The sequence below is a fragment of the Hirundo rustica genome, chromosome 8, assembly GCF_015227805.2.
Source record: "Hirundo rustica isolate bHirRus1 chromosome 8, bHirRus1.pri.v3, whole genome shotgun sequence".
Taxonomy (NCBI): Eukaryota; Metazoa; Chordata; class Aves; order Passeriformes; family Hirundinidae; genus Hirundo; species Hirundo rustica.
In genome coordinates, this window is record NC_053457.1 from 30,650,996 (window position 1) to 30,677,782 (window position 26,787).

General features: G+C 47.8%; 1 protein-coding gene across 3 annotated transcripts; it reads right to left on the bottom strand.

The window, feature by feature from the left end:
- Positions 1-4,440: 4,440 nt before the first annotated feature.
- RGS10 (regulator of G protein signaling 10) lies at positions 4,441-25,371 on the bottom strand. Of its 3 annotated transcripts, none has more exons than XR_005702036.2 (6): positions 25,282-25,367; positions 19,709-19,827; positions 18,440-18,526; positions 11,089-11,232; positions 7,385-7,744; positions 4,441-6,949 (listed from the first exon to the last, which is right to left on the bottom strand). XR_005702036.2 is itself a non-coding variant. In XM_040071938.2 (5 exons), exons 1-5 carry the CDS (start codon positions 25,328-25,330, stop codon positions 7,598-7,600), a joined length of 546 nt encoding a protein of 181 aa, XP_039927872.1. In that variant the 5' UTR covers positions 25,331-25,371; the 3' UTR covers positions 4,441-7,597. The 3 variants fall into 3 exon arrangements, 1 of the variants encoding a protein (XP_039927872.1); XR_005702035.2 differs by having other exon boundaries at positions 7,170-7,744; XM_040071938.2 differs by having other exon boundaries at positions 4,441-7,744; positions 25,282-25,371.
- Positions 25,372-26,787: the final 1,416 nt, after the last annotated feature.

Consider the following 26,787-nt stretch of genomic DNA (forward strand, 5'->3'; position numbering starts at 1 on the left):
AAAGACTGATTCAGGTTTTGGCAGCTCTCCTCTCACAGAAGAATATTCCACGCTTGCACACGAAAGGGAATTTTTAGCCAAGCAGAGCAAAGAGTAGAAATAACAAACACAAACCATTACCAAAAGAATATTGCCACACTCAGTAGTTTTTCCTGACTGCTGCTACTGGCTCAGTGAGAGGCTGGTTCTCTGCCTAATCCTGAGCTCACAAAAAGACACATCATCTTTAAGTTTGCAGCGCTATTGGCCCCACTACAGAGGATAGGATTTCCCTCAAGCATCTGCCCGAGCCCCAGTGATGACTCCAACAGCAACAATTCGCCTTGAGGTTGGAAATTTTGCTTCAGAGAGATTTTGTTCGCGTTCCGTAAATGATACACAAATACTCATCTGAGCGGGTGGAAAATGCTTTAAAGCTGCATAACGTAGTGAACGAGACCAGTCCCGAGATGGAAATAATTTCCTTAATTCCTTGCAGCGCTGCTGTCACTTCCAGCCATCTGTTTAGCTGGGAAGTCGCTGATAATCCACGGAGCAGCTTGGGCGATGAAACCTCCTGAAAGCGGAGATCACAAAGAGATCGCTTATTTCTCTACAGTAGAAAAGGAAGTGGGTGGGGGAAAGGAATGAAAGGATGGAACACAGAGCTCCTACCCTCCTGGCTTCAGGATGAAAGATTTGCTTTTAAAAAAAAAAAAAACAACAAAAACCTGGTAATTTCATACTTCCTTAACGAGAAATGGTGTGCAAGATGTGGAGTGAGCGGCAGTCAGAGGCAGAGCTCTGCGAGCCCAATTGTCTTCATTATGGGGTTAATTGCAATTTGAATCCCACAGGTCTTCCCTGGGCCTGGGGATTTTCCAAGGAGCCTGGTCAGGATGTTGAGAACAGGTTTTGACAGCGGCTGGTTGAACACTGCAAGAAAAGCAACAGAGATGTGTTTCCCATCCCTTCAGGGAATGACCTGCGCCAAAACTCTGCCCCTGAGGTCTCGCCACGCGCTGTGGTTCTCAGGCTTGGTGACATCTGTAGCAGTGTTGCCTTTTGTCCTTCACGTTTTGGGGTTTTGTATAGTTTGGTGCCTCTTTACAGACTCCTCTATGCTCTTTGTTGTCAGATCCATCTCTGTGGCACTTGGAGTATGCAAAAGGGATATGTTTTTGTGGTGTGTAGTGCAGAGGTGTAAAAAAATGTCTAAACCTAGTATTCAAACCATGGAAAAATTATGAAATCGGTAAATATAGAACAGGAACTAAGGAAAAAAAAATACGTCCAGCTGTTCCTCTGGACTGCAGCTTGAAAAAGAACCTGAAAGCTTTCAATTTATTGCCAGGTCAGGGTATTTTTTTGGTAACTCTGGGAGAGCTTCAGCTTGGTCAAATATTTCAAGTTCCTACCTCATCTTAGTCATGACATGGAAAAGCACTTGAAATCCATCTCATCAAATGGTGCAGCAGCTGAGATAGGCCTGCTGAAAACCACCTTTGTTAATGCTGGAGCTGAGCTCCTGCCAGCTGAAGGGACGTGTCACCCCATCCAGGAGCCAGTGACCGCCACCATCCCCCGGGGCTGAGGGCTCTGGCCAGGCAGCGCCTCCAGGAAAACCAGGGGCTGCCACGCTCCTCTAAGGGGACAAACCGCTTGAAATTTATACTGCGAAGAAAACAGAAGCCCCTGTGTCTGCACATCCCCCTGAGGGCGGTTTTGGTGCCTGTCCGTGGATAATCCCCATGCCCAGCCCTGCTCTGCGCACAGCCCTTCCTGCGGGTCTGCTCTGCGCAGAGCGGAACCAGAGCCCGAGGGCGAGCCGGGGGTGCGGGCGGGCACCGGCCGGGATGTGGGGCCCTGTGACCTCTGGGCAGGCTGCAGGGCGGCAGGAACGAGGGTAAGGACACCCGTGTCCGGCTGCAGCGCTCGGCAACCCGGGCACGGCTCCCTGCAGGAGATGGCCCGTCCTCGGGGGATCGGATGGGCACAGGGCAGGAGAGAGGGAAGGGACAGCTGCAGGAGATGTCCCATTCCTCGGGGGATCGGATGGGCACAGGGCAGGAGCAGCTCGGATAAGGGACAGCTGCAGGAGATGTCCCATCCTCGGGAGGATCGGATGGGCACAGGGCAGGAGAGAGGGAAGGGACAGCTGCAGGAGATGTCCCATCCTCAGGGGGATCGGATGGGCACGGGGAAGCAGCAGAGCGAAGGGACAGCTGCAGGAGATGGCCCATTCCTCGGGGGGATAGGATGGGCACAGGGCAGGGGCAGAGCGAAGGGACAGCTGCAGGAGATGTCCCGTCCTCGGGGGATCGGATGGGCACAGGGCAGGAGCAGCTCGGATAAGGGACAGCTGCAGGAGATGTCCCATTCCTCGGGAGGATCGGATGGGCACAGGGCAGGGGCAGAGGGAAGGGACAGCTGCAGGAGATGTCCCATTCCTCGGGGGGATCGGATGGGCACAGGGCAGGAGCAGCTCGGATAAGGGACAGCTGCAGGAGATGTCCCGTCCTCGGGGGATCGGATGGGCACAGGGCAGGGGCAGAGGGAAGGGACAGCTGCAGGAGATGTCCCATTCCTCGGGGGGATCGGATGGGCACAGGGCAGGAGAGAGGGAAGGGACAGCTGCAGGAGATGTCCCATTCCTCGGGAGGATCGGATGGGCACAGGGCAGGGGCAGAGGGAAGGGACAGCTGCAGGAGATGTCCCGTCCTCGGAAGGATCGGATGGGCACAGGGAAGCAGCAGCAGCTCGGGAGAGGGACAGCTGCCGGCCCTTTCCTGCAGGTTTGTGTCACCCAGCACGTTCAGGAGCTCGGAGTGTTACCTCCTCTACAACCCCGGATTCCAAAGCGATTTTAATCTCATGCACGGGGATCCCCACGGGTGTTGACCAGAGTGACATCAAGAGCCTTGAGTGCCGAACAGAGAGAGCAGCTCCAGCGTTCAGCAGAGCTCTGAGCTGCAGCTCTTGTGAGGAACAAGCAGCTGCCTCCTTTCCCTGCTCGGACTCCTACTCCAAACCCCAAATCCCCACGAGTTATTCAGCCGAGAGCCAGGAGAGGGTGCTGATAAACTTGGCACGGCTCCCATTCCTCCCGCTGATGCCTTAAGTTTTATCTTCCATGTATTTCATGTTCTGAGCTCACACTCAGGGTCACTCAGCTCCCTGCACACAGCAGCGACACAGAACAAATCCTGTTCCTGCTGCACACCAAGGACAACTTACAGCCCCAAAGCACAAACAGCGGTGGCTGGAGGGAGGAACAAAAAGGATGAGACCTCACAGCCTGGAGCTGGAATTGGACAATTAAACCCCAAAATGCAAATGGACCAGAACATATAACAGTGTGAGACCTCGTGACTGGCCAGCCTTGGGAAGGCAGACCTGAACCAGAGCTGAGAGAATAAAACAGGTGTTCATTGAAAGGCCTCCAGGATCCACCGTGGGCAGGACAGGAGCCTGACAGGAGCCACAGGCTGCTTTTCCCTGTCTCTTCCCCCAGCAGCCCAAGCTCCTTGGGATGGGGAGCCTTTAACTCCTGGCTGCCGTGGATCTGCACAGGGAGCAGCCAGGACAGAGCAGCCCGGACGAGGAGCATCCTTCTCTTAATTACAGCCAAACCGGGGCAGTGGGAATTGCGGCGCAGCTGCTGAGCCCTTGTACGGCAGCACAGCAGAGTCACAGATCTCCTCGGGATGAAGGATGTCCCACAGCTCTCTTTGAACCAAGGCTTTGCCAAAAGCCCTGGGACACGAGCTGTGCTGGATGCAGAACAAGAGGAGCTGCCTCTGGCACTGGGAAATGATCACTGTCATGTAAACTGTGCTTCTGCTCTGTCAGGGGCAGGCATTTGGCAAAAATGGGTGACTTTGTAAGACTTGCTGACCCATTTTGGGACGAAAAGAGTTATAAACAATTCATAAAAGGGAGTATACACCACATTTCAGCTTTGGACCAGTCACAGAATTATACAGGACCTCTCTGCATCACAGACCTAATTAGTTTTTAACTCAGATGCAGAAGCTGCACGCTTAAAATCTGAATCGTCAGTAAAAAACAAGCACATTCCAAACTGTTATCCAAACAGGAACATTAGAACCTTTTCCTCTCCCTCCCTCTGATTTTTCAAACCCTCCTTCTCCACACCAGTGGGCTGGCAAGGGCAATGCAAGAAATGAAGCAGGAACAAAAGAAATGGGAGATGAAGCAGGTACAAGAAGCATCTTCCCATGTTCAAGTGATTTACTGCAATTTGCTCAGACCTCAGCCCAGTCAGAGGTGAGCCCCACTGTGCCATTCCCACCTCCAAAAATTAAATTTACTCACTAGGACAGATTGTAAACTGTTAGCAAGGACTGAGAGCTGAAAATGGGATAATTACAGGGCATGACCCCATCTCACCCCAAACTCTGTTCAGAACATAAAAGAGCTGTCACAGCACACAAATTTGGTGTATCTGTAGAATATTTTTATTTTTTAGCTGAGAAACACAGAATAGGGTAGAGTTTAAGGCATGCAATCAGGCATGAATCTTCTCTTGCTTGTTTTGTGTGCTCATACCTTCAGTGTAAGTTCTATGAAGAAGAGTAGATCCTATCTTTAATCTCTACATCAAGCAACTCTGAGCACCCACTTACAGCCTGAGGTGGGATGCAATGTTTGCAGTTGCCCCTGGAATTAAGGATTTACTCCTGGGGAAGCAGTTCTTTTTCTGGCTGTGTGGTTTGTTCTGTGCCACCTATCTCCAGAAGCAAGTTTGTAATAATACCAACTCTCCCCACATACACACAAATTGCAATTACAGACATCTGCTCGCACGGTTTTAATTTGATTGCCCTTTTACTGAAAAATACAGATATTCTAATGGATAGGAAAAAAACATCTTTGCTTTCTGCACATTGCAAATCTACTTGTTGGAACTAAACCCAGGCACCACAAAGAGAATGCTGCACTCAGCTTTTAGCCTCTGAGGTAGAGGAGCGACTCAAAGATTAAGAATTCTGTGGCTTAAGGTACATTAGGTTAGAAACATAATAGGCATTGAAACAAACACCATAGGATTAGAGATGCCTCTAAAACATTTCCATTTCAGTAACTTTTGTCTCGTGGCAGTGTAAAGCACCTTTGTGTCTGCTCACGTGGGGCATTTGCTCTGAGCAAGCAAAAGCAGCGCCTGACAGGGAGCATAGTGCCAAGGAAAGTGTTGCTCATAAGCAGCTGCAAACTTCTTTTCTCTCTTTGACACCCTACCTTTGTTCATACGGCTCCTGGTTTTATTCTCTGTTATTATCAATTTAAAACAGGATGCTCAAAGGCTCTTCTGCCTTGCTCATGCATTTTTAAAATCAATATGATTAAAAATGAATCCGCTGTGCACCCATGTGATGAAAACGTGGTAAGAGCTCATCCTGCATTTTTCCCATGAATGTCCCCTTGCTGAATTTTTCAATATCACTAAGGCTAAAGCAGCAAACACTGGGAAAACACAAATCCCCAGCCCTAAACTGGTTGAGCTGGCCACTCCCAAGGACTTTGATGCTATCAGAAGTTCTGTCCTCTGCTGTGGCAGGCATTAAAAATTTGTTATTACAGTGGATTTTCCAAAGGGGTAATCCTGAGACTACAAATAGTTGGCAAGTCCAGAACTGGATTGTCCCATTTCTTAGGCCTCATCAGAGGAAAGAAAAAAAAAAAAAAAAAAGGATTCATGCACATGTTCAGTTCATTCTTATTCAGTAAAACATTGAAACACAGCTGAAGCACGAGGTCAAATACCACAGAAAGTGCCTGAAGGAATATGACTTCACCATTAATTCTTTCGAGAGCATAAAAAGAACATTAACTCAGTGCCTAAGAATTACACCTTACAATATGCATATGGGGGCACTGACCTCTTCCTTGTCTTCCTAAAAATGAACAGGGCATGGAGCTCTAGGAGAGGAATCAGAACTTCCATCCCCACTTTTAACTAGGGAAAAGCCCACGGAAGCAATTTCCTTTACACAATACCTGCAAGAGCAGCTCAGAGTTAAAAGAAATAATCAAATCTACCAAGTGAGTTTGCACTCTAAAAATGACAAATAGATTTTAAATATCAATAGTGGCAGTGTGTATGAAACACGTCTGGCCTTTCTGACAAAAAAAGAAGAAAAGTACAAAATGTTCAAAAGCTAACTGTGCATTTAGATTAGCCAGCACATAAACAAAAGTTCAAGACAAGCAGTGCAAAAAAATGGAAGAGTAAATAACGAGAGAGTGGGAAACAGCCAGACTACAGCTGCAAAGCTTGTGAATAGAGCAAGTAGCTAATACACTTTCCCAGCTTAAAATGCAATTTAGTAACACTGCAGAGAATTAACCAAAAAACACATGAACACGTGAAAAACTCTGCCAAAATGCGCTTTTCAGTGCTGACACCTTCCCGGGACAACATGGAATGCCCATGGGGAATTGCCTTTCTCTACCAGCCTTTGATTGCATAGGGCAGGAATAAATTCCCTTTGCTCTCAAGCTGGATGTGAGAGTGCCTGAACCCCAAAACCAACAGCAGCTCTCCAGAATCACAGTTAGGAAACCCTGAAATATTTGAGCGGGGCAAACAAAACTCGGCAGGGCGATTTCAGCAGGGGGGAAAAAAAAATAAAATAAAAAAAAAGAGTAAAACAAAACCAGATTTGGTTTGTTGGTCCTTTGCCAAAGCGCTGTTGCTGCACAGAGCAGGATTGCTCAGGAGACCTGGGGGAGAGCAGATGTCTCCTGACAGCAGCATCTGATGTCACAGTGCTCTGAGGGACAAAGACAAGCTTTGCTGAGATCAGTGTGCCCTGAGAGGGATATTTCATTATTTGCTGTCACATTTCCTAATGGCCGTTAGGAGTTCTTCAGAGGTTCTGTCTCTTTCAGAGCCTTTGTTCCCAAGGGAATAGAGATTATCCCATCCTCTGAAGAAGGTGATTGTCTAATGCAAAAGAAAGAAAAAAAAAAGGTGGGGGGTGGAATTTAGGAGATACAAAAATTAAAATCCTGACTAGGGAAATGTTTTGATTCAGCAACAAGGGCAAAACAAAACAGACATCACCCTGCAAGAACAAAATCACACAGGAAGAGACTGGATTCTACTGAGCTTAACCCTGAAAGATGCTGTCCCTTTATGATTAAATTTGCTATGAATGACTCACCCACAAACTGATGTGAAATGTACTCCTCAGCTGCTTCTCCCAGCAGTTCAGGAGGGAAGAGCTAGTCCCAAATAAAAATTACAAGGCAAAAATAAGAACCCGACCACGCTAGCTCCCATTTCTCGTCACCAAGACGCCTCACAAAAGGAAATACAAGAACTGAAAGCATTTTAACTTGTGAAATATGAAAGGCAAGTCATGCAGTGGAGGAATACCTCAGCTTTTTAGCTGGGAAACAGTCCTTCCATGGGTGCTTGGTTAATAGCTATCATGCAAAAACAATTAGTCACTCAAGCAATTAAGAAGGTAAGTATCTCCTAAAAAGGTTTTGAGCTTTCCAAGCCCTGAATGCAACTGCTATAAACCTAGGCTGTTCCTGAGTGTAATTTCCTTATTGTATTGCCTCTCCTGAAGGGATCCATTGTGTCTCATGTGTTGTAAATTCTTGATGCTCTTTTAGCTGCAGTCTGAGCCTCTGGTGAGTTCTCCTCTTGCTCCTCGCTCTTCTTATGGTTTAGGAATATGTCTGACTTCAGGAAGCGGCTGTAGCTGTCGTATTTCATGAGATTGAATATCTGGGAAGAGAGGGAAAAGAGCACAGAGCAAATTACCTCAGGAAAATGAGATTTTAAATGGGAAGGATGCATTAATTCCAATGTCCTTTCCCTCTGTTTGTACAAGAGCATTACTACAGAGCAGGACGTTTAACAAAACCTCACTTCCAGCTCTCCAAGGGTAGCAGTTGTGGGTTCCATGGTCACTGCTGGGCAATAACCATCACATTAGTTTAAAAATCAAGTTAGAGCTTTCACAGTAGCCAGCTTTGCACACCTAACTCTGGAGGGGAGAGGTGCCTTGGCCAGTGAGGAGGATGATCAGATGCTCCTGGCAGCGTGTGTGGAAGGCATTCAGGGCCACAGGGCAGAGCGCTGAAGGATGAGGACACCTCTTATGCACCTTTCTGGCTCCTGAATGCTGCCAAGTAACTCATGCAGAGCCCTGGATAACTAAGGAAAGCCTCTGAATAATTCCTGAAATATAACATAATTTACACAAACACTGAAACAACCGGTTTAGCCAATGTTCCTTAAACCTGTGCCAATCCTCCCATCCTTTTTAGACCAAGTGCCAAGCCTGGTCTCAGGCCAGATGAGAAGTGTTGCAGGAACCTGCCACAAAGAGCTGACCTGGTACAGATGTGCTTTGCCAGTTAAAATGTGGGTTTAAATTGCTGGTGGATTAAATTTGTGTAATTACACTTTTCACTAGGCCAGGAGCTTCTCACAGCCAGCATGGAAACAAGAAGTGCAGCTTTTTTCTCCCAGGGCTTGAGTTCAGGCTCATCCCTCAGCATAACTGCTGCTCTTCTATTTATACCACTCCAGACAAGAGAAAAAAAAGAAAAATCTGCAACTCTTTTGGAGTTTTCTGAACACAAAAGGGTTGGGAGAGGAGCCTGGAATCTCTTCAGGTGTCAAGGTCAGGGCTATATTTTGCTTGTTCTTGAAACAGAGGGGAAGGGGGAAAAAAAATAAACTTCAAAATTGTAATTGGGGCAAAACCAAAGCCACCCTCAAGTCTATTATTTCACTGGTGGAGCCTCTCTGAGTCATGTTTCAGGACTGATTCTTTTTTATGATACTCAGAATGACTGAATTTCTAAGGCAAATTTCTGGATTCTGACCTGCAGATGTGGCTGCTCCGTGTGTGGATAACTCATCTTTACCTTCAGAGGCCTCTCTCCTAACTGATAGTTCAGTCAGGTAATACAGCTCTTTGCTAGGAGGAAAAAACCAATCCCAAGCTGCTTTTTCATTTCACATCCTCGAGGAAATTGGACAGATACAGGAAAACACCTAAAACCACTGTTCTTGTCTGTGCATTTGCTGAAAGAGCTCCCTTACAAATAAATTACGTGGTGGGTTTTACTAAGCACTATTTGTTTACATATTTAAGTTCGTGTCTAAAACCGTGGAAATATCATTCTTTAAGCTACGGATTGTAATATGGAAAAAAAAAAATTAAAATCCCAAAACACCCACTCTCTGTAGAGCCTGATCTTCAGGGTCTGAACTCTTCCGGAGCTAAGCAAAATCAATTTACACCTCCTGGCACGGGCTAGCTACAATATAATTAAATTTATCCCACCAGCTCAAGGGAAAAAAGTCATAAGGCAGATATTTCCTGTTAAAACCTCACGCCTGCATTAAGAACTTAGACCCCTCTGGTTCCTGCTATCGCTTAAAGCATCTCCCAGAGAGAAAGAGCACTGAAGATCAAGATCTTCTGCAGCCTGCTCAGCCAAATATACAGAGCAGGGTTCATAACCACGTGCCAAAGCAGAACCTCCGTGCCCTCACTGCCTCTGAGGAGCAGCAACATTGCCCCCACAGGTACTCTGCAGCACGTGGGTTTATTTCTCTGAAGCACTCTAAGAGCACAAACCAATGTCCTGGGGCAGCTGGGGCCGCCCCAGGAGCAGCAGCCCACCCCCCAGCAGCTCCCCCAGTGAGAGCTGGAGCTCTTGCTGCCCTACACCAGCCTCTGTGCTTCCAGCTCTGCCTTCTTCCACTTCAGACCCACGGTGCCAGCAGTGGCTAACACTGCTCTTGAGAGAGAACAAACTACACCACTCTTCATAACTTTATAAGGATTGAAAACTGGAGAAGACCATAACTCTTCTGAGCCATTATCTAACAGCAATAAACAGTAGCTTCAAGCGCTGGAAACTTGCAATGACCCATAAATGCTCCGCATTTGTTTTTAAAAGCTCACAGATTTCCTTCCCACGCTAGTGGGATTCCTCTGCCCCTGGTCAAGGACGGTTCCAGTTCAGGTATTACTAATCCTTGGCTCTCCATGTGCATGTCATTTATAAGACAGCAAATATTTTAACTCTGGTATTCTCTCCGGCTTCGCTCTTAGAGTCACTCACCCCGAACTGCAGTGCTTAGATCTGTCAGAACATCTCCTTCCCTTCCCCCAAGTCAGAACTTCTTCCATTAAAAACTCTGTTTCTTCACATGGAAATTGTATTTCAGGTATTTCCACTGCTAACATCTTGGAACCTGCCTGAAAACCAGCAGAGCCTTTGCTCCTCAGACCCCTCCAAGTGACCCGGCCAATGTATTCAATACCTGGTTGAAATGGGCCGAAGACACTGTTTAAATCACTGTGCTGTTTCTCCACAAAAGGGAAGAGCCAAATGGAAAATACAGGTAGTCCTGAGGATGGTACAGGAATTAAAAATAGTACTGCAAGTGCTGGAAAGCTGCAGATAAGAATGACTCACTTCATAACTTATGCTTTGAAATCAGCTAAATATCAAGAAAATTTACCACCTAAAGACATGCCTGCAAAATTTCTACTTTCTACCAGACCTCCCAAGCTCTTCAGGGAAAGGCAAAGCAGAGACCAACTCCTCGGAGCCTTGCACATTGCAGAAGAGGAGGGTTTTCAGAAAATTGTGTTACATTCACATCAGTATAAACACCAAAGCAGAGCAAAATGAAGACATTTGATCTCTCAAGGAAACCAGTGGCAACTACAGAAACAAACATCAGCAATGACTCAGAACAAGTGAATAGGCAGGAAAACGAAGGCACTGAGTTGGGCAGGGCGATTCTCGAGCTACCCACGCAGGAACCCAGGAGAAAACTCCATCCAGTTTTCCAGGAAAGTCCCGAGTCGGAATTAGAATGATTGTGTTGAGTCTCTTAATTAATTGGTTGTCGTGAGATGGGGGCCAAAAACCCGGAATATCTCAGAGCAGCTGCATTAATATCCCCAACATGGAATACACCCAGCTCTGTGCTTAGCTGTTCACCTCACGCCATGGCTAAAAAGCAGAGTTCACTAAAAGCAGACAAAAAAAAAAAAAAAAAGAATGAAACTGTGTTGTTGAAGGAAATAACTTTACCTGGTCCTGGAGCTTCTGAAACATGAGAGGGTGAGGCGTCTCCAGGATGGTCTCACTCAAACGGGACTGCCCTTCAACATTCACTTGGGAGGAAGCTTTGCTGGACAGGAAAGTCATGTAAATCTCTTTAGCTTTTTCCTGCATCTGCAAAGGGACAGTGATTTAAAGAATTATTTGCTGCGGGAATGTTCTCTGTATCAGGTTTATCTCACTTGTTCTGGAAGAGGAACACCCCTGCAGGACAAAAGCTGCACTGATATCAGCGAAAGCCGCCAGGATTCAGGTCTCGGTAGGTTTCAGCAGGTTGGGATGTTTGAATCTCAGCAGTGAAAGTGGGTTTTTGAGCAGTGAGCAGGTTTAAATCTCAGCAGCCAGTGTGAAACCACCCAGCATCATCATCTACACCTTGTCTTTGCTTTCGAGACAAATGTTTTTCCTAGCACATCATCAGTGTGGGCAAAAAAAACCAGAGGAAGAAAAGCTGGGAACTCACTGCAGGGGAAAATTCAGCGAAGTTAGTGTACAGCCCATGCCACTGCCAGAGAACAGTGTCACACCACACACCTCGTCTTCAGCATTACCTCAGAGCAGCTCACCTGCAACACCCACCCCACGATTAGAGAAAACACCAGCTGGGCTGAGGCCAAGATACGGCTCTCAGCAGCCCCCGCGAGTTGATAAATGAGGGCGTGAAGCGCACAAAGCTGTTTGTTGGTGTTTGCCCCGATTTCAGAGCTCTTCCCTCTCAAACCAGTGACAGCAATAACATCCTGACCCCAGCAGCATCTTGAAGCTTCAAAGCTTAAGTGGCCACAAGCCCCTGCAGCTGAGTGGAAAGCCCTTAACCAGATGGATGGATAAGGGGAAGCAGAGAGGGAGAAGAGAACCGAGGCGGGCGAGAGCCAAGCCCCCGCTGCAATCTGAGTTCTGCACGCTGGGAGCAGCCCAGCAGCAGCTGCTCTGGGCCATGCCCAGCCCTGGGCACTCAGCAGTGTCCCCAGGGGACCTCTGATGGGCAACCAGGGCTCCAGCAGCAGCTAAAGGGCTGTGCCTTTGATGGGACCAGGGCTTGAAGAAGGAAACATTTAAACCCTGCCCATGAAGGAGCCTCAGAATTACTTCCAGGTTTTACAGCGGAGGTACATTTACACTCGGGGGTAATTAGGAGAAAAGCTGCATGTGTTTGAGCATTCAGGGGGCCCAAAGAGTTGGGGGGGCTCTGTCACTGCTGAAGGGGACAGCCATTCTCTAATATTCCTTTTTAAATCTCATTATTCACCTGGTGGGTAGAACATTACGTGTCGAGTGCATGAGGTCACAGTGAGCTCTTTTTTAACAATTTCCAACGTGTTTCACAGCTCGGGGAGGACTGGGTCAGCCACTTCTGTTCTAAATGAGCAATTAATCCAAGGGATCAAAGGTGTGGCCGCTATAAGAGGCAAAGTTAATGTCCTAATGCAGGCACGAAGGGGCCTTCAGCTATTACTGCATCAGCAATTGTATTGCCAGTCCCACCTAAGTGCCTTTTAAACCAGCTGTCCAATTTCAGCCATGCTTGAGAGAGGGGCAAAGGACTGGGGGGAAAAAAAAAAAATTACCCTCCTGCTGAGTCAATGGAAAATGAGCAAGAGAAGAGAAAGGGAGAGGAAAAGCAGCGCACACACCAAGGGAAAAGCTGCTCAGAAGTTATCTGCTCTGCTTGAACTGCTAATCACAGCAGATGCTTGCCCAAGGACACAGGAGCGAGCTGGGCACTGCAGAGAAAGAGCAGAGGGAGGCTGGAGAGGGAACACAAAACTAGAAGTAACTGTGAGGAAGTTTAAAGGGCATGGAGAGGAACAACAGGACTGTGTGGGAGGCTGGTGAAACAGGGAGGCTCTCTGGATTTTGTGAGGAAGAATAACAAAGAAAGGAAGTGAAAGAGCTGTGGTAGGGAGAGGAGGCCATTGCAGAGACACAGAGGACCTGGCTCTACAGCAGAGGGGAAATATGGAAAGGCACAGCTGAACCTCACAGGTTCTGCTGCAAATAGAACTGCTCTGCTATGTCTATGCTTCAGCAGTGCAGCAGCTGATTAACTGCAGCCTATAATTTGCTTTAAAAAGAAAGAACAGTTAAAGCTGCCAGTGTGTTCATACACCCCCCAAATGTCACTCAGGCAGAGCCAGGTTCAGGTGGAGGAGGCAGAGATTGTCCCTGCTCACTCGGGGGCTTGCTCTGCTCTGCATCAGCCTGGAAATGAAGCCTGGGCACAGGGGACTCTGCTCTGGAACTGGAACAGCTCTTAAACGGGGACCTTGTTCACAGGTGGTTCCTAAAGGATTTCTGGCAGCCCCCAGTTCCATCTGTGCGCTCTCCCCCTGCCCGTGCCAGATCCCCTCTGAGTACAAAGCGCTGCCTGCAGCAGCCCCCTCGCTCTCTCCAGGGGATGCAATATTCTGTCCCACTTCCTCTCCTGCACGCTCAGCTCCCAAGCAAGTGTGGCTCCCAGATGGGGTGAAAGGGAGCCCCAGATGCTCGTCAGACCAGGCTCCCAGCACTCAGCAGCTGTGCAGCATTTCCCAGCCCTGCTAAAACCCTGCTACATTCCACGTGGGAAGCAACGGAAGGAACTCCTGGATGTGCAGGACTTTGTTCTGGAATCATTCACTACAAAACTTCAACGTGCATATTTTGGTGGGTTATAGCAATAGCTGAAAGTATTCCCTGTTGCTGGAAGCATTTACTGCAATCTGTAATTTATTTTTGAAGCTCAGCTGCAAGAGGAGAAACATCTAAACCCTGGGAAGCAGCACGACTGACATGTCGTTTATTTCATTAACAGTCACAAATGCAACAACATACCACTAACTCCAACGCAATATTCAAAGTTAAATTTTATTCCCTTATCCCCACCCCTCCCATTTCAGTAATTAAACACATGCCCTAACACAAGGGCCACATGGGTGGCAGCAGAGCTCACTGCCACCAGTGGACTTCACCCAATTGCTTTCTCAACCTACAATTTGTATTTTAACTTCAATTTTAAAGGAGTAACCTTTCTTCTGTTGTTGTTTTTGAGCTACAGAGATGTGCCTTGAGCTGAGGGGGAAGCTGATGGGCTGAACTCAGTCCATCTAAATCCTGCCCAGACCAGTGATGCAGTCTGCCTGCTGCCAAAAATCTCCCCTGCTCCCTGCATCACCCACTCTGATGGAACAGCAGCCTGTACAAAACCAAAACCAGGCTGGCAGAGAAAGGATAATAATAAATATCCCTGCCACGATGCATGCCTAACCCACTGCTCATGCGGTGGCCTTCAGGCAGGCTTGAACTGAGCAAGTAGAACCCCGTGCCAGCACTCTCACAGCAAGCAATGAGAAGTTTATCTCATCCTTTAGAAAGAGGGGGGCGAAATCCCATTCACAGAATCATGGAATGGTTTGGGTTTGAAATTACTTTAAAGGTCAGGTACTTCCAACCCCCTGCAGGGGCAGGGGACACCTTCAGCTAGATGAGTTTGCTCTGAGCCCCATCCAGCCTGGCAATGAAGGTTTCCAAGGATGGGGCATTGATCATCTCCCTGGGTTCCAGTGTGTCACCATCCTCACAGAAATGAATTTCTTCCTTATACCTAATCTAAACCTGCCCTAGGTCAGTTTGAAGGCATTCCCCTCGTCCTGTCACTCCATTCCTTGTCCCAAGTCCCTCTCCAGCTCTCCTGGAGCCCCTTTAGCACTGGAAATTCTCCTTGGATCCTTCTCTTCCCCAGGCTGAACACCCCCAGCTCTCCCAGCCTGGCTCCAGAGCAGAGCTACTTCAGCCCTGGGAGCATCTCCATGTCCCCCTCTGGACTCACTCCAGTCTGGGTTAAATTGATATCAGCTTCATCTGACCGAGAGCCTCAGCGTCTAGGAGCTAATCTGTGCGGGAAACCAGTTGTAAGGAGAAGCCAACTACAAAACAAGTCAAAAACTGGTTTTAGAAGACTGTGAGCACAAAGGAGAGATGCAAACTTTCAGAAGAAAAATCCACTCTTCATGCTGCCATAAACACTGGAAAGATTTCTATTTTTAGCGTTTTTCCTGGCTTTGTAAATTATCTAAACAAAGCCGCCCATAAGCAGTAGCTACAAAAATTTACTGTAAGTCTGTGTCATTCTAAAGCACATTTATTCAGCCAGTTGTAATAATTTGGGCAACACCAGGCTGACCATGCTGTGGAATGACTGGTTCTGCATAATTAACCCAAATAAAACCTAGTTATGTCTCTGTCCATTCATTTGGCAATTCATTGAAGGATTCACCAAGCTCCCGTCCCTGTACATCACTTTAACATTTTTGGTATTGGCATCCTGAATTAGCAATCCTAAATCAGCTAAAAATATGGACATTTTTTAGCAAGTAGAAATATGATTATTATCCCACTGAAAGCGAGGGGATTTTACAGAAAAGCTGACTGACTGGTTGTTCTTTCCTCAAGACTTTCTGTATTCATGGACCTTAATGAGAGACTGAAGCAGCTGAATACACAAAACTGGACACACAAAACCGGAATTACTAAATGTTACAAAGTTCACAGTCAAACTGAACATTTCCCTCTTCTTGCAAAAAATAGTATCGTTGTATTTTTATGGATTTATCAATACTCAAAAAATACTCACAGCTAAACCCAGCAAATTGTTTTGAGGGGATTTTTTTTTTTTTTTCAGTGCAGAACACAGGATATTTACACAAAGTAGATTCCCCTAACCAAAATACATTGTTTGGAAAGGCAGGGAAATCTGTTGTTGTAGTTGTTATTGAAAATCTGATGGGAAACTCTTTTAGCTGACAATATTTGGCTGACCTTAAGAGAGGAATCCCACAGCCTGGACGCAGCCCTCTTACACCTACACTCCGTAACACCTCTCCCAGCCCAGCTCTCCCATCTGATTCCTATTCCTTGGCATTGCTGCCGTTCCTCCAAGCACTGATAATCCCACAGCACGCTCCTGGACAAGCTGGCAGCCCCTGGCTGGGGCAGGAGCACTCTGTGCTGGGCTAGGAACCGGCTGCATGGCCCAGAGTGCTGGGGAGCGGTGCTGCATGCAGCTGGCAGGAGGCACCAGCGGGGTCCCTCGGGGGTCTGAGCTCTGGTCAATGTTTTTATTGATGACATGGATGAGTGGATCGAGTCCTTCACTGGTAAATTTGCAGGTGACACTAAGCTGGGGGCGTGTGTCGATCTGTTGGAAGGTAGGAGGGCTCTGCAGAGAGACCTGGGATGGTTGGATGGGTGGGCAGAGTCCAACAGGATGAAGCTGAAAAGTCCAAGTGCTGAGTCCTGCATTTTGGCCACAATAATTCCCTGCAGCACTGTAGGCTGGGGACGGTGTGGCTGGACAGTGCCCAGGAGGAAAGGGACCTGGGGGTGCTGGTGACAGTGACTGAACACGAGCCAGCAGAGTGCCCAGGTGGCCAAGAGGGCCAAAGGCACCTGGCCTGGATCAGGAATGGTGTGGCCAGCAGGAGCAGGGAGCTCATTCTTCTGTACTCAGCACCCAGGAGGCCACAGCTTGAGTGCTGTGTCCAGCTCTGTCCCCTCAGTTTAGGGTGGACACTGAGTGCTGTGTCCAGTTTAGGATGGACACTGAGTGCTGTGCCCAGTTTAGGATGGACACTGAGTGCTGTGTCCCGTTTAGGGTGGACACTGAGTGCTGTGTCCAGTTTAGGATGGACACTGAGTGCTGTGTCCAGTTTAGGGTGGACACTGAGTGCTGTGTCCAGTTTAGGGTGGACACTGAGTGCTGTGTCCAGTTTAGGATGGACATTGAGTGCTGTGCCCAGTTTAGGATGGACACTGAGTGCTGTGTCCAGCTCTGTCCCCTCAGTTCAGAGTGGACATTGAGACCCCTGAGCACTTCCAGAGGAGGGAACCAGGCTGGTGAGGGGCTGGGAGCACAAACCCTGTGAGGAAGGGCTGAGGGAGCTGGGGTTGTTCAGCCTGGAGAAAAGGAGACTCAGGGGTGACGTGATCACTCTCCACAACTCCCTGAAGGATGGCTGTGCTCAGCTGGGGTTGGTCTCTTTCTCCAGGCAGCACTGACAGAAGGAGAGGACACAGCCTCAAGCTGCACCAAAGGAAATATAGGTTGGATATTAAGAAAAAAGAAATTTACAGAAAGAGTGATAAAGAACAGGAATGGTCTGCCCAGGGAGGTGGTGGAGTCACCATCCTTGGATGAGTTTAAACAAAGGCTGGAGGTGGCACTGGGTGCCAGGGTTTAGTTGAGGTGTTGGGGCTGGGTTGGACTCAATGATCTTGGAGGTCTCTTCCAAATTTGTGATTCTGTGATTCACTTGGAAGAGGTTTAAGGGGCGTTTTCCCACTCTTCATGGTGCCAAAATGTGTGCTTTGGCAACAAGAGCTGCACTCAGGTAAAGAGCATACAAGAGAGATTTCAAAATCAAAAAAGAGCTCTAGGAGTCTAACTCCCAAGGACAGGGATACTCACTTGGATTTTTGAAATTCCTTAATTTCATACTCACTGAATGAGCTCTTAAAGAGCAGATAAACTTGAAATTTCTCAAGAAAACAACAAAACAAAACAAAACAAAAAAATACACAAAAACTTTTTGAGAAACAAGCAAACAAACCATGGTACATATTTTAATATTTTAGGCCAGATCCTATGGGCTTCAAAGTCTAAATGTGAAAGTGGATGCTGTGTTCCTGGTGGATCTAAATGTAATGCAAAATCCACACAGTGGAAAAAACCAAAACTTATTGGAGGTGCCTGGTTGAAAAATTTTCCAATAGACTATTTCCTACTGGAAAGATAGAGCTGTCATCAAAATGGAAAGGTTCTGCAGGTATACATCAATTTGGATAAATATTTAAGCAGAAAAGTTTAAACAGACCCCTTTTGTTTTGTAACTTGTAATTTGATAAGGCCAAATGTTTCATTTTGGTGCTGTAAAATATTTTTGTTTGGGACATTTGTTATTCTTATGTTCCACTAAGATATCACAGCAGTGTAAATTTCTGTATAATAGCTGCTGCGGTCTAAAAAAGTTCTGAATGAAGTATCTTTATATTTGCAAACAAGATGATGCAACATCACTGAATTAATAAAACTTTGGCTACTCCCTAGAAACTACAAAAAGTTCAGTTTTCAAAACACGGGAAACTTGACAATTTCAGCACTTTGTTTTGATTTGAAATAGAACCGGATTTGTTTCCAAACAATTCCACCAGGGTGATTTTAGTGCAAGTTCTTCTAATATATTTATTTGCATTCACAAAAAGCACATTATGAAACAGAGATGTTTTAGCTCCAGCTCTGCTAAGTAAACTTTGTTGACAAGTAGAATTTATTTAGGAAACATACCTGCTTTTTTCCCTGTGTTTTCTTAAATTCTTCACATGCTAACCAGAACAAAACATTTTCTTCACTAAATTCTTTCTTTAAAAATTCCTGGGAAAGGGAAACACAAACAACACAAAGGTTAGGATCCAATTTCTCAGTGGTTTTTCCCTTCTATTACAGCTGTTAGAACCAGAAGGTGCCTACAATTAATTTTACCATGAGTTTACCCAGCCCAGTGTCACAGAACCACTGTGTTCGTGCATCTGCAGAACTGATGCTGAACACTGATATTCTGCACTTTGAAAGCAGCATTCCAGGAGGAGGATGGGCTGCACTCATCTCGGGCCACAGCAGTAACTAACAGGAATTGTTTCTTCAGCCTCCCTTAAATAACTCGAGCACTTTTACAGCCTCTGCTCCAAGGGAAATCCAAAAATATTTGAATTCATTACCAGGTGAGTAAAATGAACTGATTTAATGAGGGTCAAAAAACACTTGGGATTCTCATGTAGCATCTTTCTGATTTTTGTAGTGAGCAAAATCTCTACAAATAAAAGTGTTTCTAAACGTGATCATCGGTGGCAGTAAATTCACTTAAACCAACTGAAGCAGAAGATGTAGCTGTGCTCTCTGTGCTGTTTAAACACAGCACATTCCTCCAAAAGTGAGGCATGCTTTAAAAGGGGAAAAATGTACAGTAAACTTATTTATGAAATACAATGACTGAAAATTTTATAGCTCTGAGATCATCAATTTTCTCTTTCAAGTGTTAGAAAATAGAGACTAAGGAATTAAACAGCACCAAGATTACTTTTTCTTTTTCTTTTTTCTTTTTTTTTTTTTTTTTTTTTTTTAAGAATTTGAAATCAGCATTTTGTAATTCTTGTTTAACTCGCTTTTCAAACCAGTCTGGCAGAAAACCCTTTTACCCCAGTGCATTTCATCAGCATGGTGTGGCAAAAGCACTCTCAAGAAGGCAGCTCCTATTCTCACGTCTAATATGGCAAGAAGGCCTCCAAACACCAACTCACCACCCTCACCTAATTAAACTTCGAGCCATTTTGAGCTGCACCAGCCCACACTTTGTAGTAAACTGAATCTTTTCAGCAGAGCTGCTGAACACAGAGCAAGAGCCACGGAGTCATCAGATTGCTGCCAGTGGCACAGCCGCAGCTCTGCTCAGGGCACCTGTCTAGAGGAGAGGGACGTGAGCACCCTTCATGCTGAGGCTCATTCTGCTTTAAAGCCCGGATTTTGCTTTATGTAAATATCCATATGTAATATATCGACCCTAAACCGTTTCACTCCTTCCGGGTCCTCCAGGAGGTTCTCCAGTGATGTCGCCCATTTCGAGGTTCCTTTCAAGGTTTGGTGGCTGCTGCTTGGGTGGCCCTCGCCGTCATTTATCTCTGTGGAGGGGAAAAAAGGAAAGGAAAAAGGAGCATCTTTAGAAAAGACAAGTATCAGTCACGTGGATGTCTCCCCCATTTCCCCCTGCACTCTTGATTTCAGCCGCTCTCTTTAAAGGAAACACCATAAAACTGAAAATAAATACAACATACAGACCCTTGGATTCTGCTTTGCCTGTAAGGAGGCAAAAATTCCTTACAGCTACATAATTCATGAGCATGGAAGGAGGCACTCTTTGTTTTACAGAAGTTCAAGCACCTCCTGCCTGGGGAACACAATGACCACTGTCCGTACTTCGCTCTGGCACTGTCAATGGTGTTGGCTTCCCGAAAGGAACTTCTGGTCAGTCACACACGTGAAATTTATTTTTAAGGAGAGGATCATCATTGAGAGCTGGATGCTCGATAAAAGCAGAGAGAGAAAGGAAAACAATGGTTTGATTGGCAGGAGAACCAGCCCAAGATATTAACCTAGTCCAATGGGAGGAAAGACACCCAGCAGAAGAGCCTCACTCCAGCTGAGTCAACCTGGTTTTGGGCAAGAGGATGATTTTACTGTTTGTTTCCATGTCCTGAAATTCTCCTTTCATGAGGTGTACTGGACTGTGCCCACTCCTGACCTGCCAGCCGGCCTTCTCACAGACAGCAAAGATGGAATCCAATTTCTGTTTTGTCTATCCCAGGAACAAGTGCATTTCATTCGAGGCTGGTGATGGCAAAAAAAAAAAAAAAAAAAAAAAAAAAAGAAACCCTTTGCTGGCTACCCTTCAGAAAACCTATTACTTGAAAAAACTCCAGGAATGCTATTGCTCATCTGCAAAACTCTTAACACAGACATAAAGTGCTCAGCCTCCTCTGCTCTTAACACACAAAATGCCCTGGGAACACAGGAGGGAAGTCAGAAGGATAAGAGCTGCACTTCAGGTCACTATGCACTGGAGGGATGCACAAAACTCTCACTGCAATCAGTAGAGCTTCTATTTATAACTCCTTCATTTGTCCCTGCCAGCATACTGGAAATCTGCATCTGGCTAACTTCTGCTTAAGCTCTGCTTTTAAAAACCTTTCTTTCACCATGAAACTAATCCTCACTAAGTACCTCAAAAAACTCTCTATGCAGAAACACACACACTTACATATATGTATATACATATATATATAAATACACACTAGCAGATGCCCTTTCCAGTTGGTGACTGGAAATAAAGCTGAGGTTAAAGCCCTACAGAATATTGGCATGACAGCAGAGGCTCCTGAGCTTCGCTTGGTAAGGACCTGTGGAATCTGTTTGTTTTACGACTGGTTTAAATGATTGAACATCTCTTCTGCCTTGAGAGGAGAGGGGATTTTGTTTTAGAAACTCCCCGCTAGTTTAAAGGTCAGGAGCCAGAACCTAAGGATTGTCTCCAAGCCGCAGCTGCAGCCTTCACTTGTGACAAGAGCGCAGTGAGTGAACACAGCCTCAGTTTGCCCCCCTTCGTGCAAAAGGATGTGGTTCTTGATTAGCACTTGAAAAATTTGTTTTAGAAGCCTGACTCAAAGGTTTTGGGCATCTAATCTCAGTAAAATCTGCGAGATTTGAGTGGGAACGGCCAAGTGTATTGCAGCAGAACACAAAATCCTCTGAGGAGCTCGGGTGTGTTGTTATGTTCGTGTTCACCTTGGAGTGGATGGCAGCCCTGTGTGTGTAGAACCAGGCCATTCCCTCACTGAGCATATGATTTAGCACACCACAGAAGGGGCGAACATGGGATTCCCAGTGCTTCTTTTCCAGCCAAATCTGAAGTGGACCCTAATGATTACTTTGAAAAGCGTGTGTTTCAATGAGCCAGAGCCTTGAAAATCTAAAAAAAAAAAAAAACAAAACACCACCAAAAAACACCCCTCTGGTGAGCAAAGGCCAGAATAAGTCCTTCCACAAAGCCAGGATACGTCCATCTGCTTCTCTTCTGCTGCTTTGACTGATCTTCAGTTTTATTGCTGGCCATTCTCACTCCTCCCTGATCATCATTTTCCCCATCTTCCTCTCACTTCCAGCCCACCCAGCACAGCCCACCTCTACCCCTCCATGTATGTTCTTCCCCCTCTCCTCCTTGTCTCCTCCAAGCTCTGCTCCCCTTACTCCCCTTTTCCCTGCATTCTCCTCCTACAGCCTTAACAGAACAAAAATCAGTTTTTTGAGGGACAACATGACATCTTCCTAGGTCCATTCTGCTGAGCCTTGTACAGGACCCTGTCACTCAGTTTATTTCCTCGCTTCCCCAGCTCCCCACAACCCCAGAAACACTGTGGTGCAGACACAAGGGTTGTCTGCTCATTGCAACCCTTCCATTTATCCCTTGCCTCGTTTATGTCCCCAGAGCAGAGGCTGTGGGATGTCTCAGGTGTTTGTGCCACCGGAGGTGCAATCCCAGCTCAGCCCAGCCCACAGCTCCCAGCACTGCCCACCCCAAGGCTGGGGGCACCAAGGTGGGCTCCATCAATCCCCATGTCCACCAGAAAACACCAACACTCCCCTTCAAAGCAAACATAAAATGCACGTGGCAGTAGGAAACACCCTGAAATTTTATGAGGCTATTAAAACTGCCGGGTATTTTTATTATGTCCCATTAAATATGCCATCACCAGCATTTATTTTAATACAAAAGTGACCCGACGTCCCCCCAGGCAGGATCGTAACTTCCCACTCCACGCGCTGGTTTCGTGTAGCAGATTTAATATGGGATTTTCAGAATTTTTTTAGGAGATTAAAAGATGGGAAAGAGGTTTTCCCCACAAATGACTCCAGAAGCTGACGTCCAAATCCATCTCTATTACTAAATTACCTCAAAAATGATACTTTCACTGAAGGGCAAACAAATGAGTCTGGAACATTTCATTTGAGGAGGCAATACAGCAGTGCAGTTACACGAATGATCCTCCTGACACCTGTTTATCTCTGATATTTATAAAAAGATAACTTTCTCCTGTTAAAATCACCTGCTGACGAAGTTGAGCAATACAGCCTGGGAAACAACAACTTTGATACCATTGTTTAACAACAACCAAGATGCACATACATTTGCACCATCATTTAAATGAGGAAGGCAGACATTTGCTGTTACTAAAAACTGGGAGATAATTCTCTGCATCACAAAGGGCACAACAAAATGGCACTTCTCCCACCAGTATTTCTGGTAAGAGCAACACACACAACGTGCATCAGATGATGAACAGGTTAACCACATTCCTTACACTACAGTACATGTATTACATGATGACACGCTGATTAAATTTCAGAGCAGAGCTTGCTGTCTTTTACACGGGCTCGAAAGCACGAGGCAGAGAAAGGCAGCAAGGCACGCAGAGCAGAGCGCAGTTGTGCGAGTTTCTGCGGAAAGAAACTTTCCACTGAGTTGGAAATCTGCTTCAGAGACACAACCGCTCGCACGATGTGCAGGGAGCAGCCGCTGCTCCTACCAGCGCAGCAAAGGATTAAGTGCTTCTTTTAACAGCACCGTTCTTCAGAGCGCTCCATGCTCCCAAGCCAGCAAACAGGCAGTTGCGTTATCTGGAGCGTTATTTTCGAGGGAAAACTCGCAGAAGGCGCATTCCCATCGCACAATGGCACGGCAGCGGCAGGCTGAGGATAAAGGCTCTTTGTTAGCAGCAGAACGGTGAGTGCAGCGCTCAGAACGCCGTGATTAGCAGCTGAAGAGTGCTATCAAAAATGCCAAATATTTGCGTCCTCCAAACAGGAACTCGGACTGGAATCCCCGGGGGTATCAATACCATCGATATATACAGCTTTGCCGGCCACAACTCCCAGTCCCGGCCCTTGTTTTTGACAAGCGCGAAGAGGGAAAACCTGCGGGAGCCCATCAAACGGAGCGCTTCATTCACGGCTAATCGAGCTGGACACGCTGATCGCCCTGCTTCCAGAGGCACTGCACACTACAGCGGCTTCCCGAGCTGCTGGCCCTCCCCAGCTGTTGATACCGTGGCCTTTGTGGCCCCATATCGAGCGGCACACACTCACACCCTGCACAGAATCCTGCCGAACGCGTCCCTGCCCTGTCGCCTGTTCTGCCCATCTCCTTCCCGCACACGCCTTCTGCACACTCCCTAACAAACAACAACTGCCACACACACACAGTGACAAAAGCGCCGTGCCAACAGCACGTTCCTTACTCTGTGCTTAACATTGGTGTACAAGAAAAGCTGCTTCCACTTCTTTTTGAAGAACTTCTGACCACTCCTCCCTTTCATCCACCTGGACCATGAATCTGCAAGCCACGAGCCTTTATTGTTACTTGAAAAGCATTCTGAATACCTTGTCTTGTCCTACAGTGCCTACCCAGCCGGAATGCCTACCCAGCAACGATCACCAGTCTGGAATTAATAAATCCAAGGTATGAAGCTGTGGGAAACATCATAAGCAAGCAGCTGAAAGGGGAAAATTCCCTTACTTTCCATGTATCCAAGCATCAGCGGATGAATCCTCGCACAACAATACTTTCCTAGTAGCAGCTGAATTTTAGCCCTTTATGCTAGAGCAGAGCTGTCCTTTGCACACGTGGGGTGTTCAGAGCATGAGCCTCAACATCCTCTTTTGACTGTCTCCAGCAACAGATGGCTACTGGATTCCACTTTTAACTATAAGGAAGGAAATTAAAGGGACGTTCCTCTTTTGTAGCATCTCTGAAAATGTTCACCAGACATATAGCCTTTATAAGAACCCCTCCCCGCCTCCCCGACCCAAAAACACCCCAAAGCAAAAAAGCCTCAGAAAACCCAAACAACTCAAACAAAGATCTCGCGGCTTTTCTTAGAAAGATTTCAACTTCTTCCTGCGCATCACAAAACACAGCGTTATTTTCTAGGATTTGGAGATTGCAACAGCTGCACCAAATGTCTCAGCAGTGACAGACATCAGCCGTCACCCCTCGGAACCGACAGACTCGCAGCATCGGGGCTACGAAACACACAACCGCGTTACAGCGCCTGTCCACACAGGGATCCGTGATGCCCTACGTTATTACTCCTCGGAAATCTCCCTTCCGGCTGGCTAGAAACGCTCCCTCCAAAGGCAAACTCCTCAAAGTCAGTTTGGAGTTCGAACAGCCCGGCTCTGATGTCCTGGGCCGTCTCCTCGGCCCCGGTAACAGCAGCAGTTCCGCGGCACAAGCCCGAGCACGACGCGGTTCCCTCTTCCGCGCTCAGCGGGAAGCGCGGCTCCGCTGCCCGGGCGCGCCCCGAGCGCGCATCCCCGCGGCCCCGCGGGCTCGCCGAGGCCCGGAGGAGCCCCCGAGCAGCCCCGGCCCCGGCCCCCAGCGCCGCCGGGGCCCAGGGACCTCCGTGAGCCCCGCGCTTCCCCCGGCCCCGGCCCCGGCCCCGAGCGCGGCGCGGCGCGGCGTTTCCCCGGCGGGAGCGGCCGCGGGCTCTCCCCGGGCTCGCCGCCCCCGTCCCCGGTACCTGAGGGCGGCCGCTTCCTGCTGAGCCGGCTCACGGCCCGGTTGAACATCCCGGGCGCCGCTCGGCCCCGCTGCCGAGCCCGAGGGCGGCCGCGCTGCCCCGCCCCGCCCCGCCCCGCCCCGGGGAGCAGCGCCGGCCCCGCACCTGCCCGGAGATCCCACGGACGCGGGGCACAGACACGGGCACCGCCCGGGGACCAGGCACTGGCACAGCCCGGGGCACAGACACAGGCACCGCCAGGGGAGCAGTGCCAGCTCCGCACCTGCCCGGAGATCCCACGGACGCGGGGCACAGACACGGGCACCGCCCGGGGACCAGGCACTGGCACAGCCCGGGGCACAGACACAGGCATCGCCAGGGGAGCAGTGCCAGGCCCGCGCCTGCCCGGAGATCCCACGGACGCGGGGCACAGACACGGGCACCGCCCGGGGACCAGGCACTGGCACAGCCCGGGGCACAGACACGGCTACCGCCCGGGGACCAGGCACTGGCATCGCCAGGGGAGCAGCGCCAGCCCCGCACCTGCCCGGAGATCCCACGGACCCGGGGCACAGACACGGGCACAGCCCGGGGCACTGGCGGGGCTTCACCCCCTCGCACCCCTCCCCTCCTCAGCCTGAGCCCCGCTTTCATAGCCCTGTTATCTCCGTGCGCCCACCCTGCTCATCCATCCCTCCTCTAACTCTTCCCGGCTGAAGTCCCCTGCTCCTCAGCCTGCTCCTGTCATCGTGGACACGGGACAGCAGTGTCCCTATCCCCATCCGCCACCAGCCACCCTCCTGTCTTTGCTTTAGCCACCTTGGAGCAGGTGCAAGAAGCAAAAACACTCCCCCAAGATGGGCACTTTCATGAAATTGTGTTCTGTCTTACCAAAACAGACATGCCAAGCTTTTTGTGTTGGAGTGACTCCTTTGCTCTTCCAACACTTTGAAGGATAATGATTTCTGATCAGAAAAGCTAACAGCAATTTTAACAAAGGTACTTTCACTTTCAGAAATAATGTTTTCACCAATATATTTGTTCAAAAATCCAGCACGTGAGAAGTTTGTGTAATTCTGACAAAGCTGCAAGCCATCAAACAGACAATTACCTCAGCAAAACAGTAGTGGGAGGCAATGGGAGCACTGAAATCCCACTCGAAATATCACCAATACGCAAAAAAAAAAATCACAAAAACCACTGCTTGCAGACAAGTCAACAGTTGTTTTATTTCCACCTCAGCCAAATCCCATCCTGAACGCACAGCAACACATTGCTAAGAAGCTCTGTTCACAGAGGGAACTTGGATGAGCTCCCCATCTCACTGAAAATTATGGATATTTTCCACTTACATGCACAAGGCCAAGATCTCATTCCTGGGAATTGGTGACACCAGAAGACTGAACACTAGAATCAATTGCATCTGCGCTTCCAAAATAAACAACAGCACAATACCTTCCAGCTGAAGGGATTTGGCCTGCACCCCCCGGACCTCTGCCTTCGGCACCGGTGCCAAAAGCTGTTCGT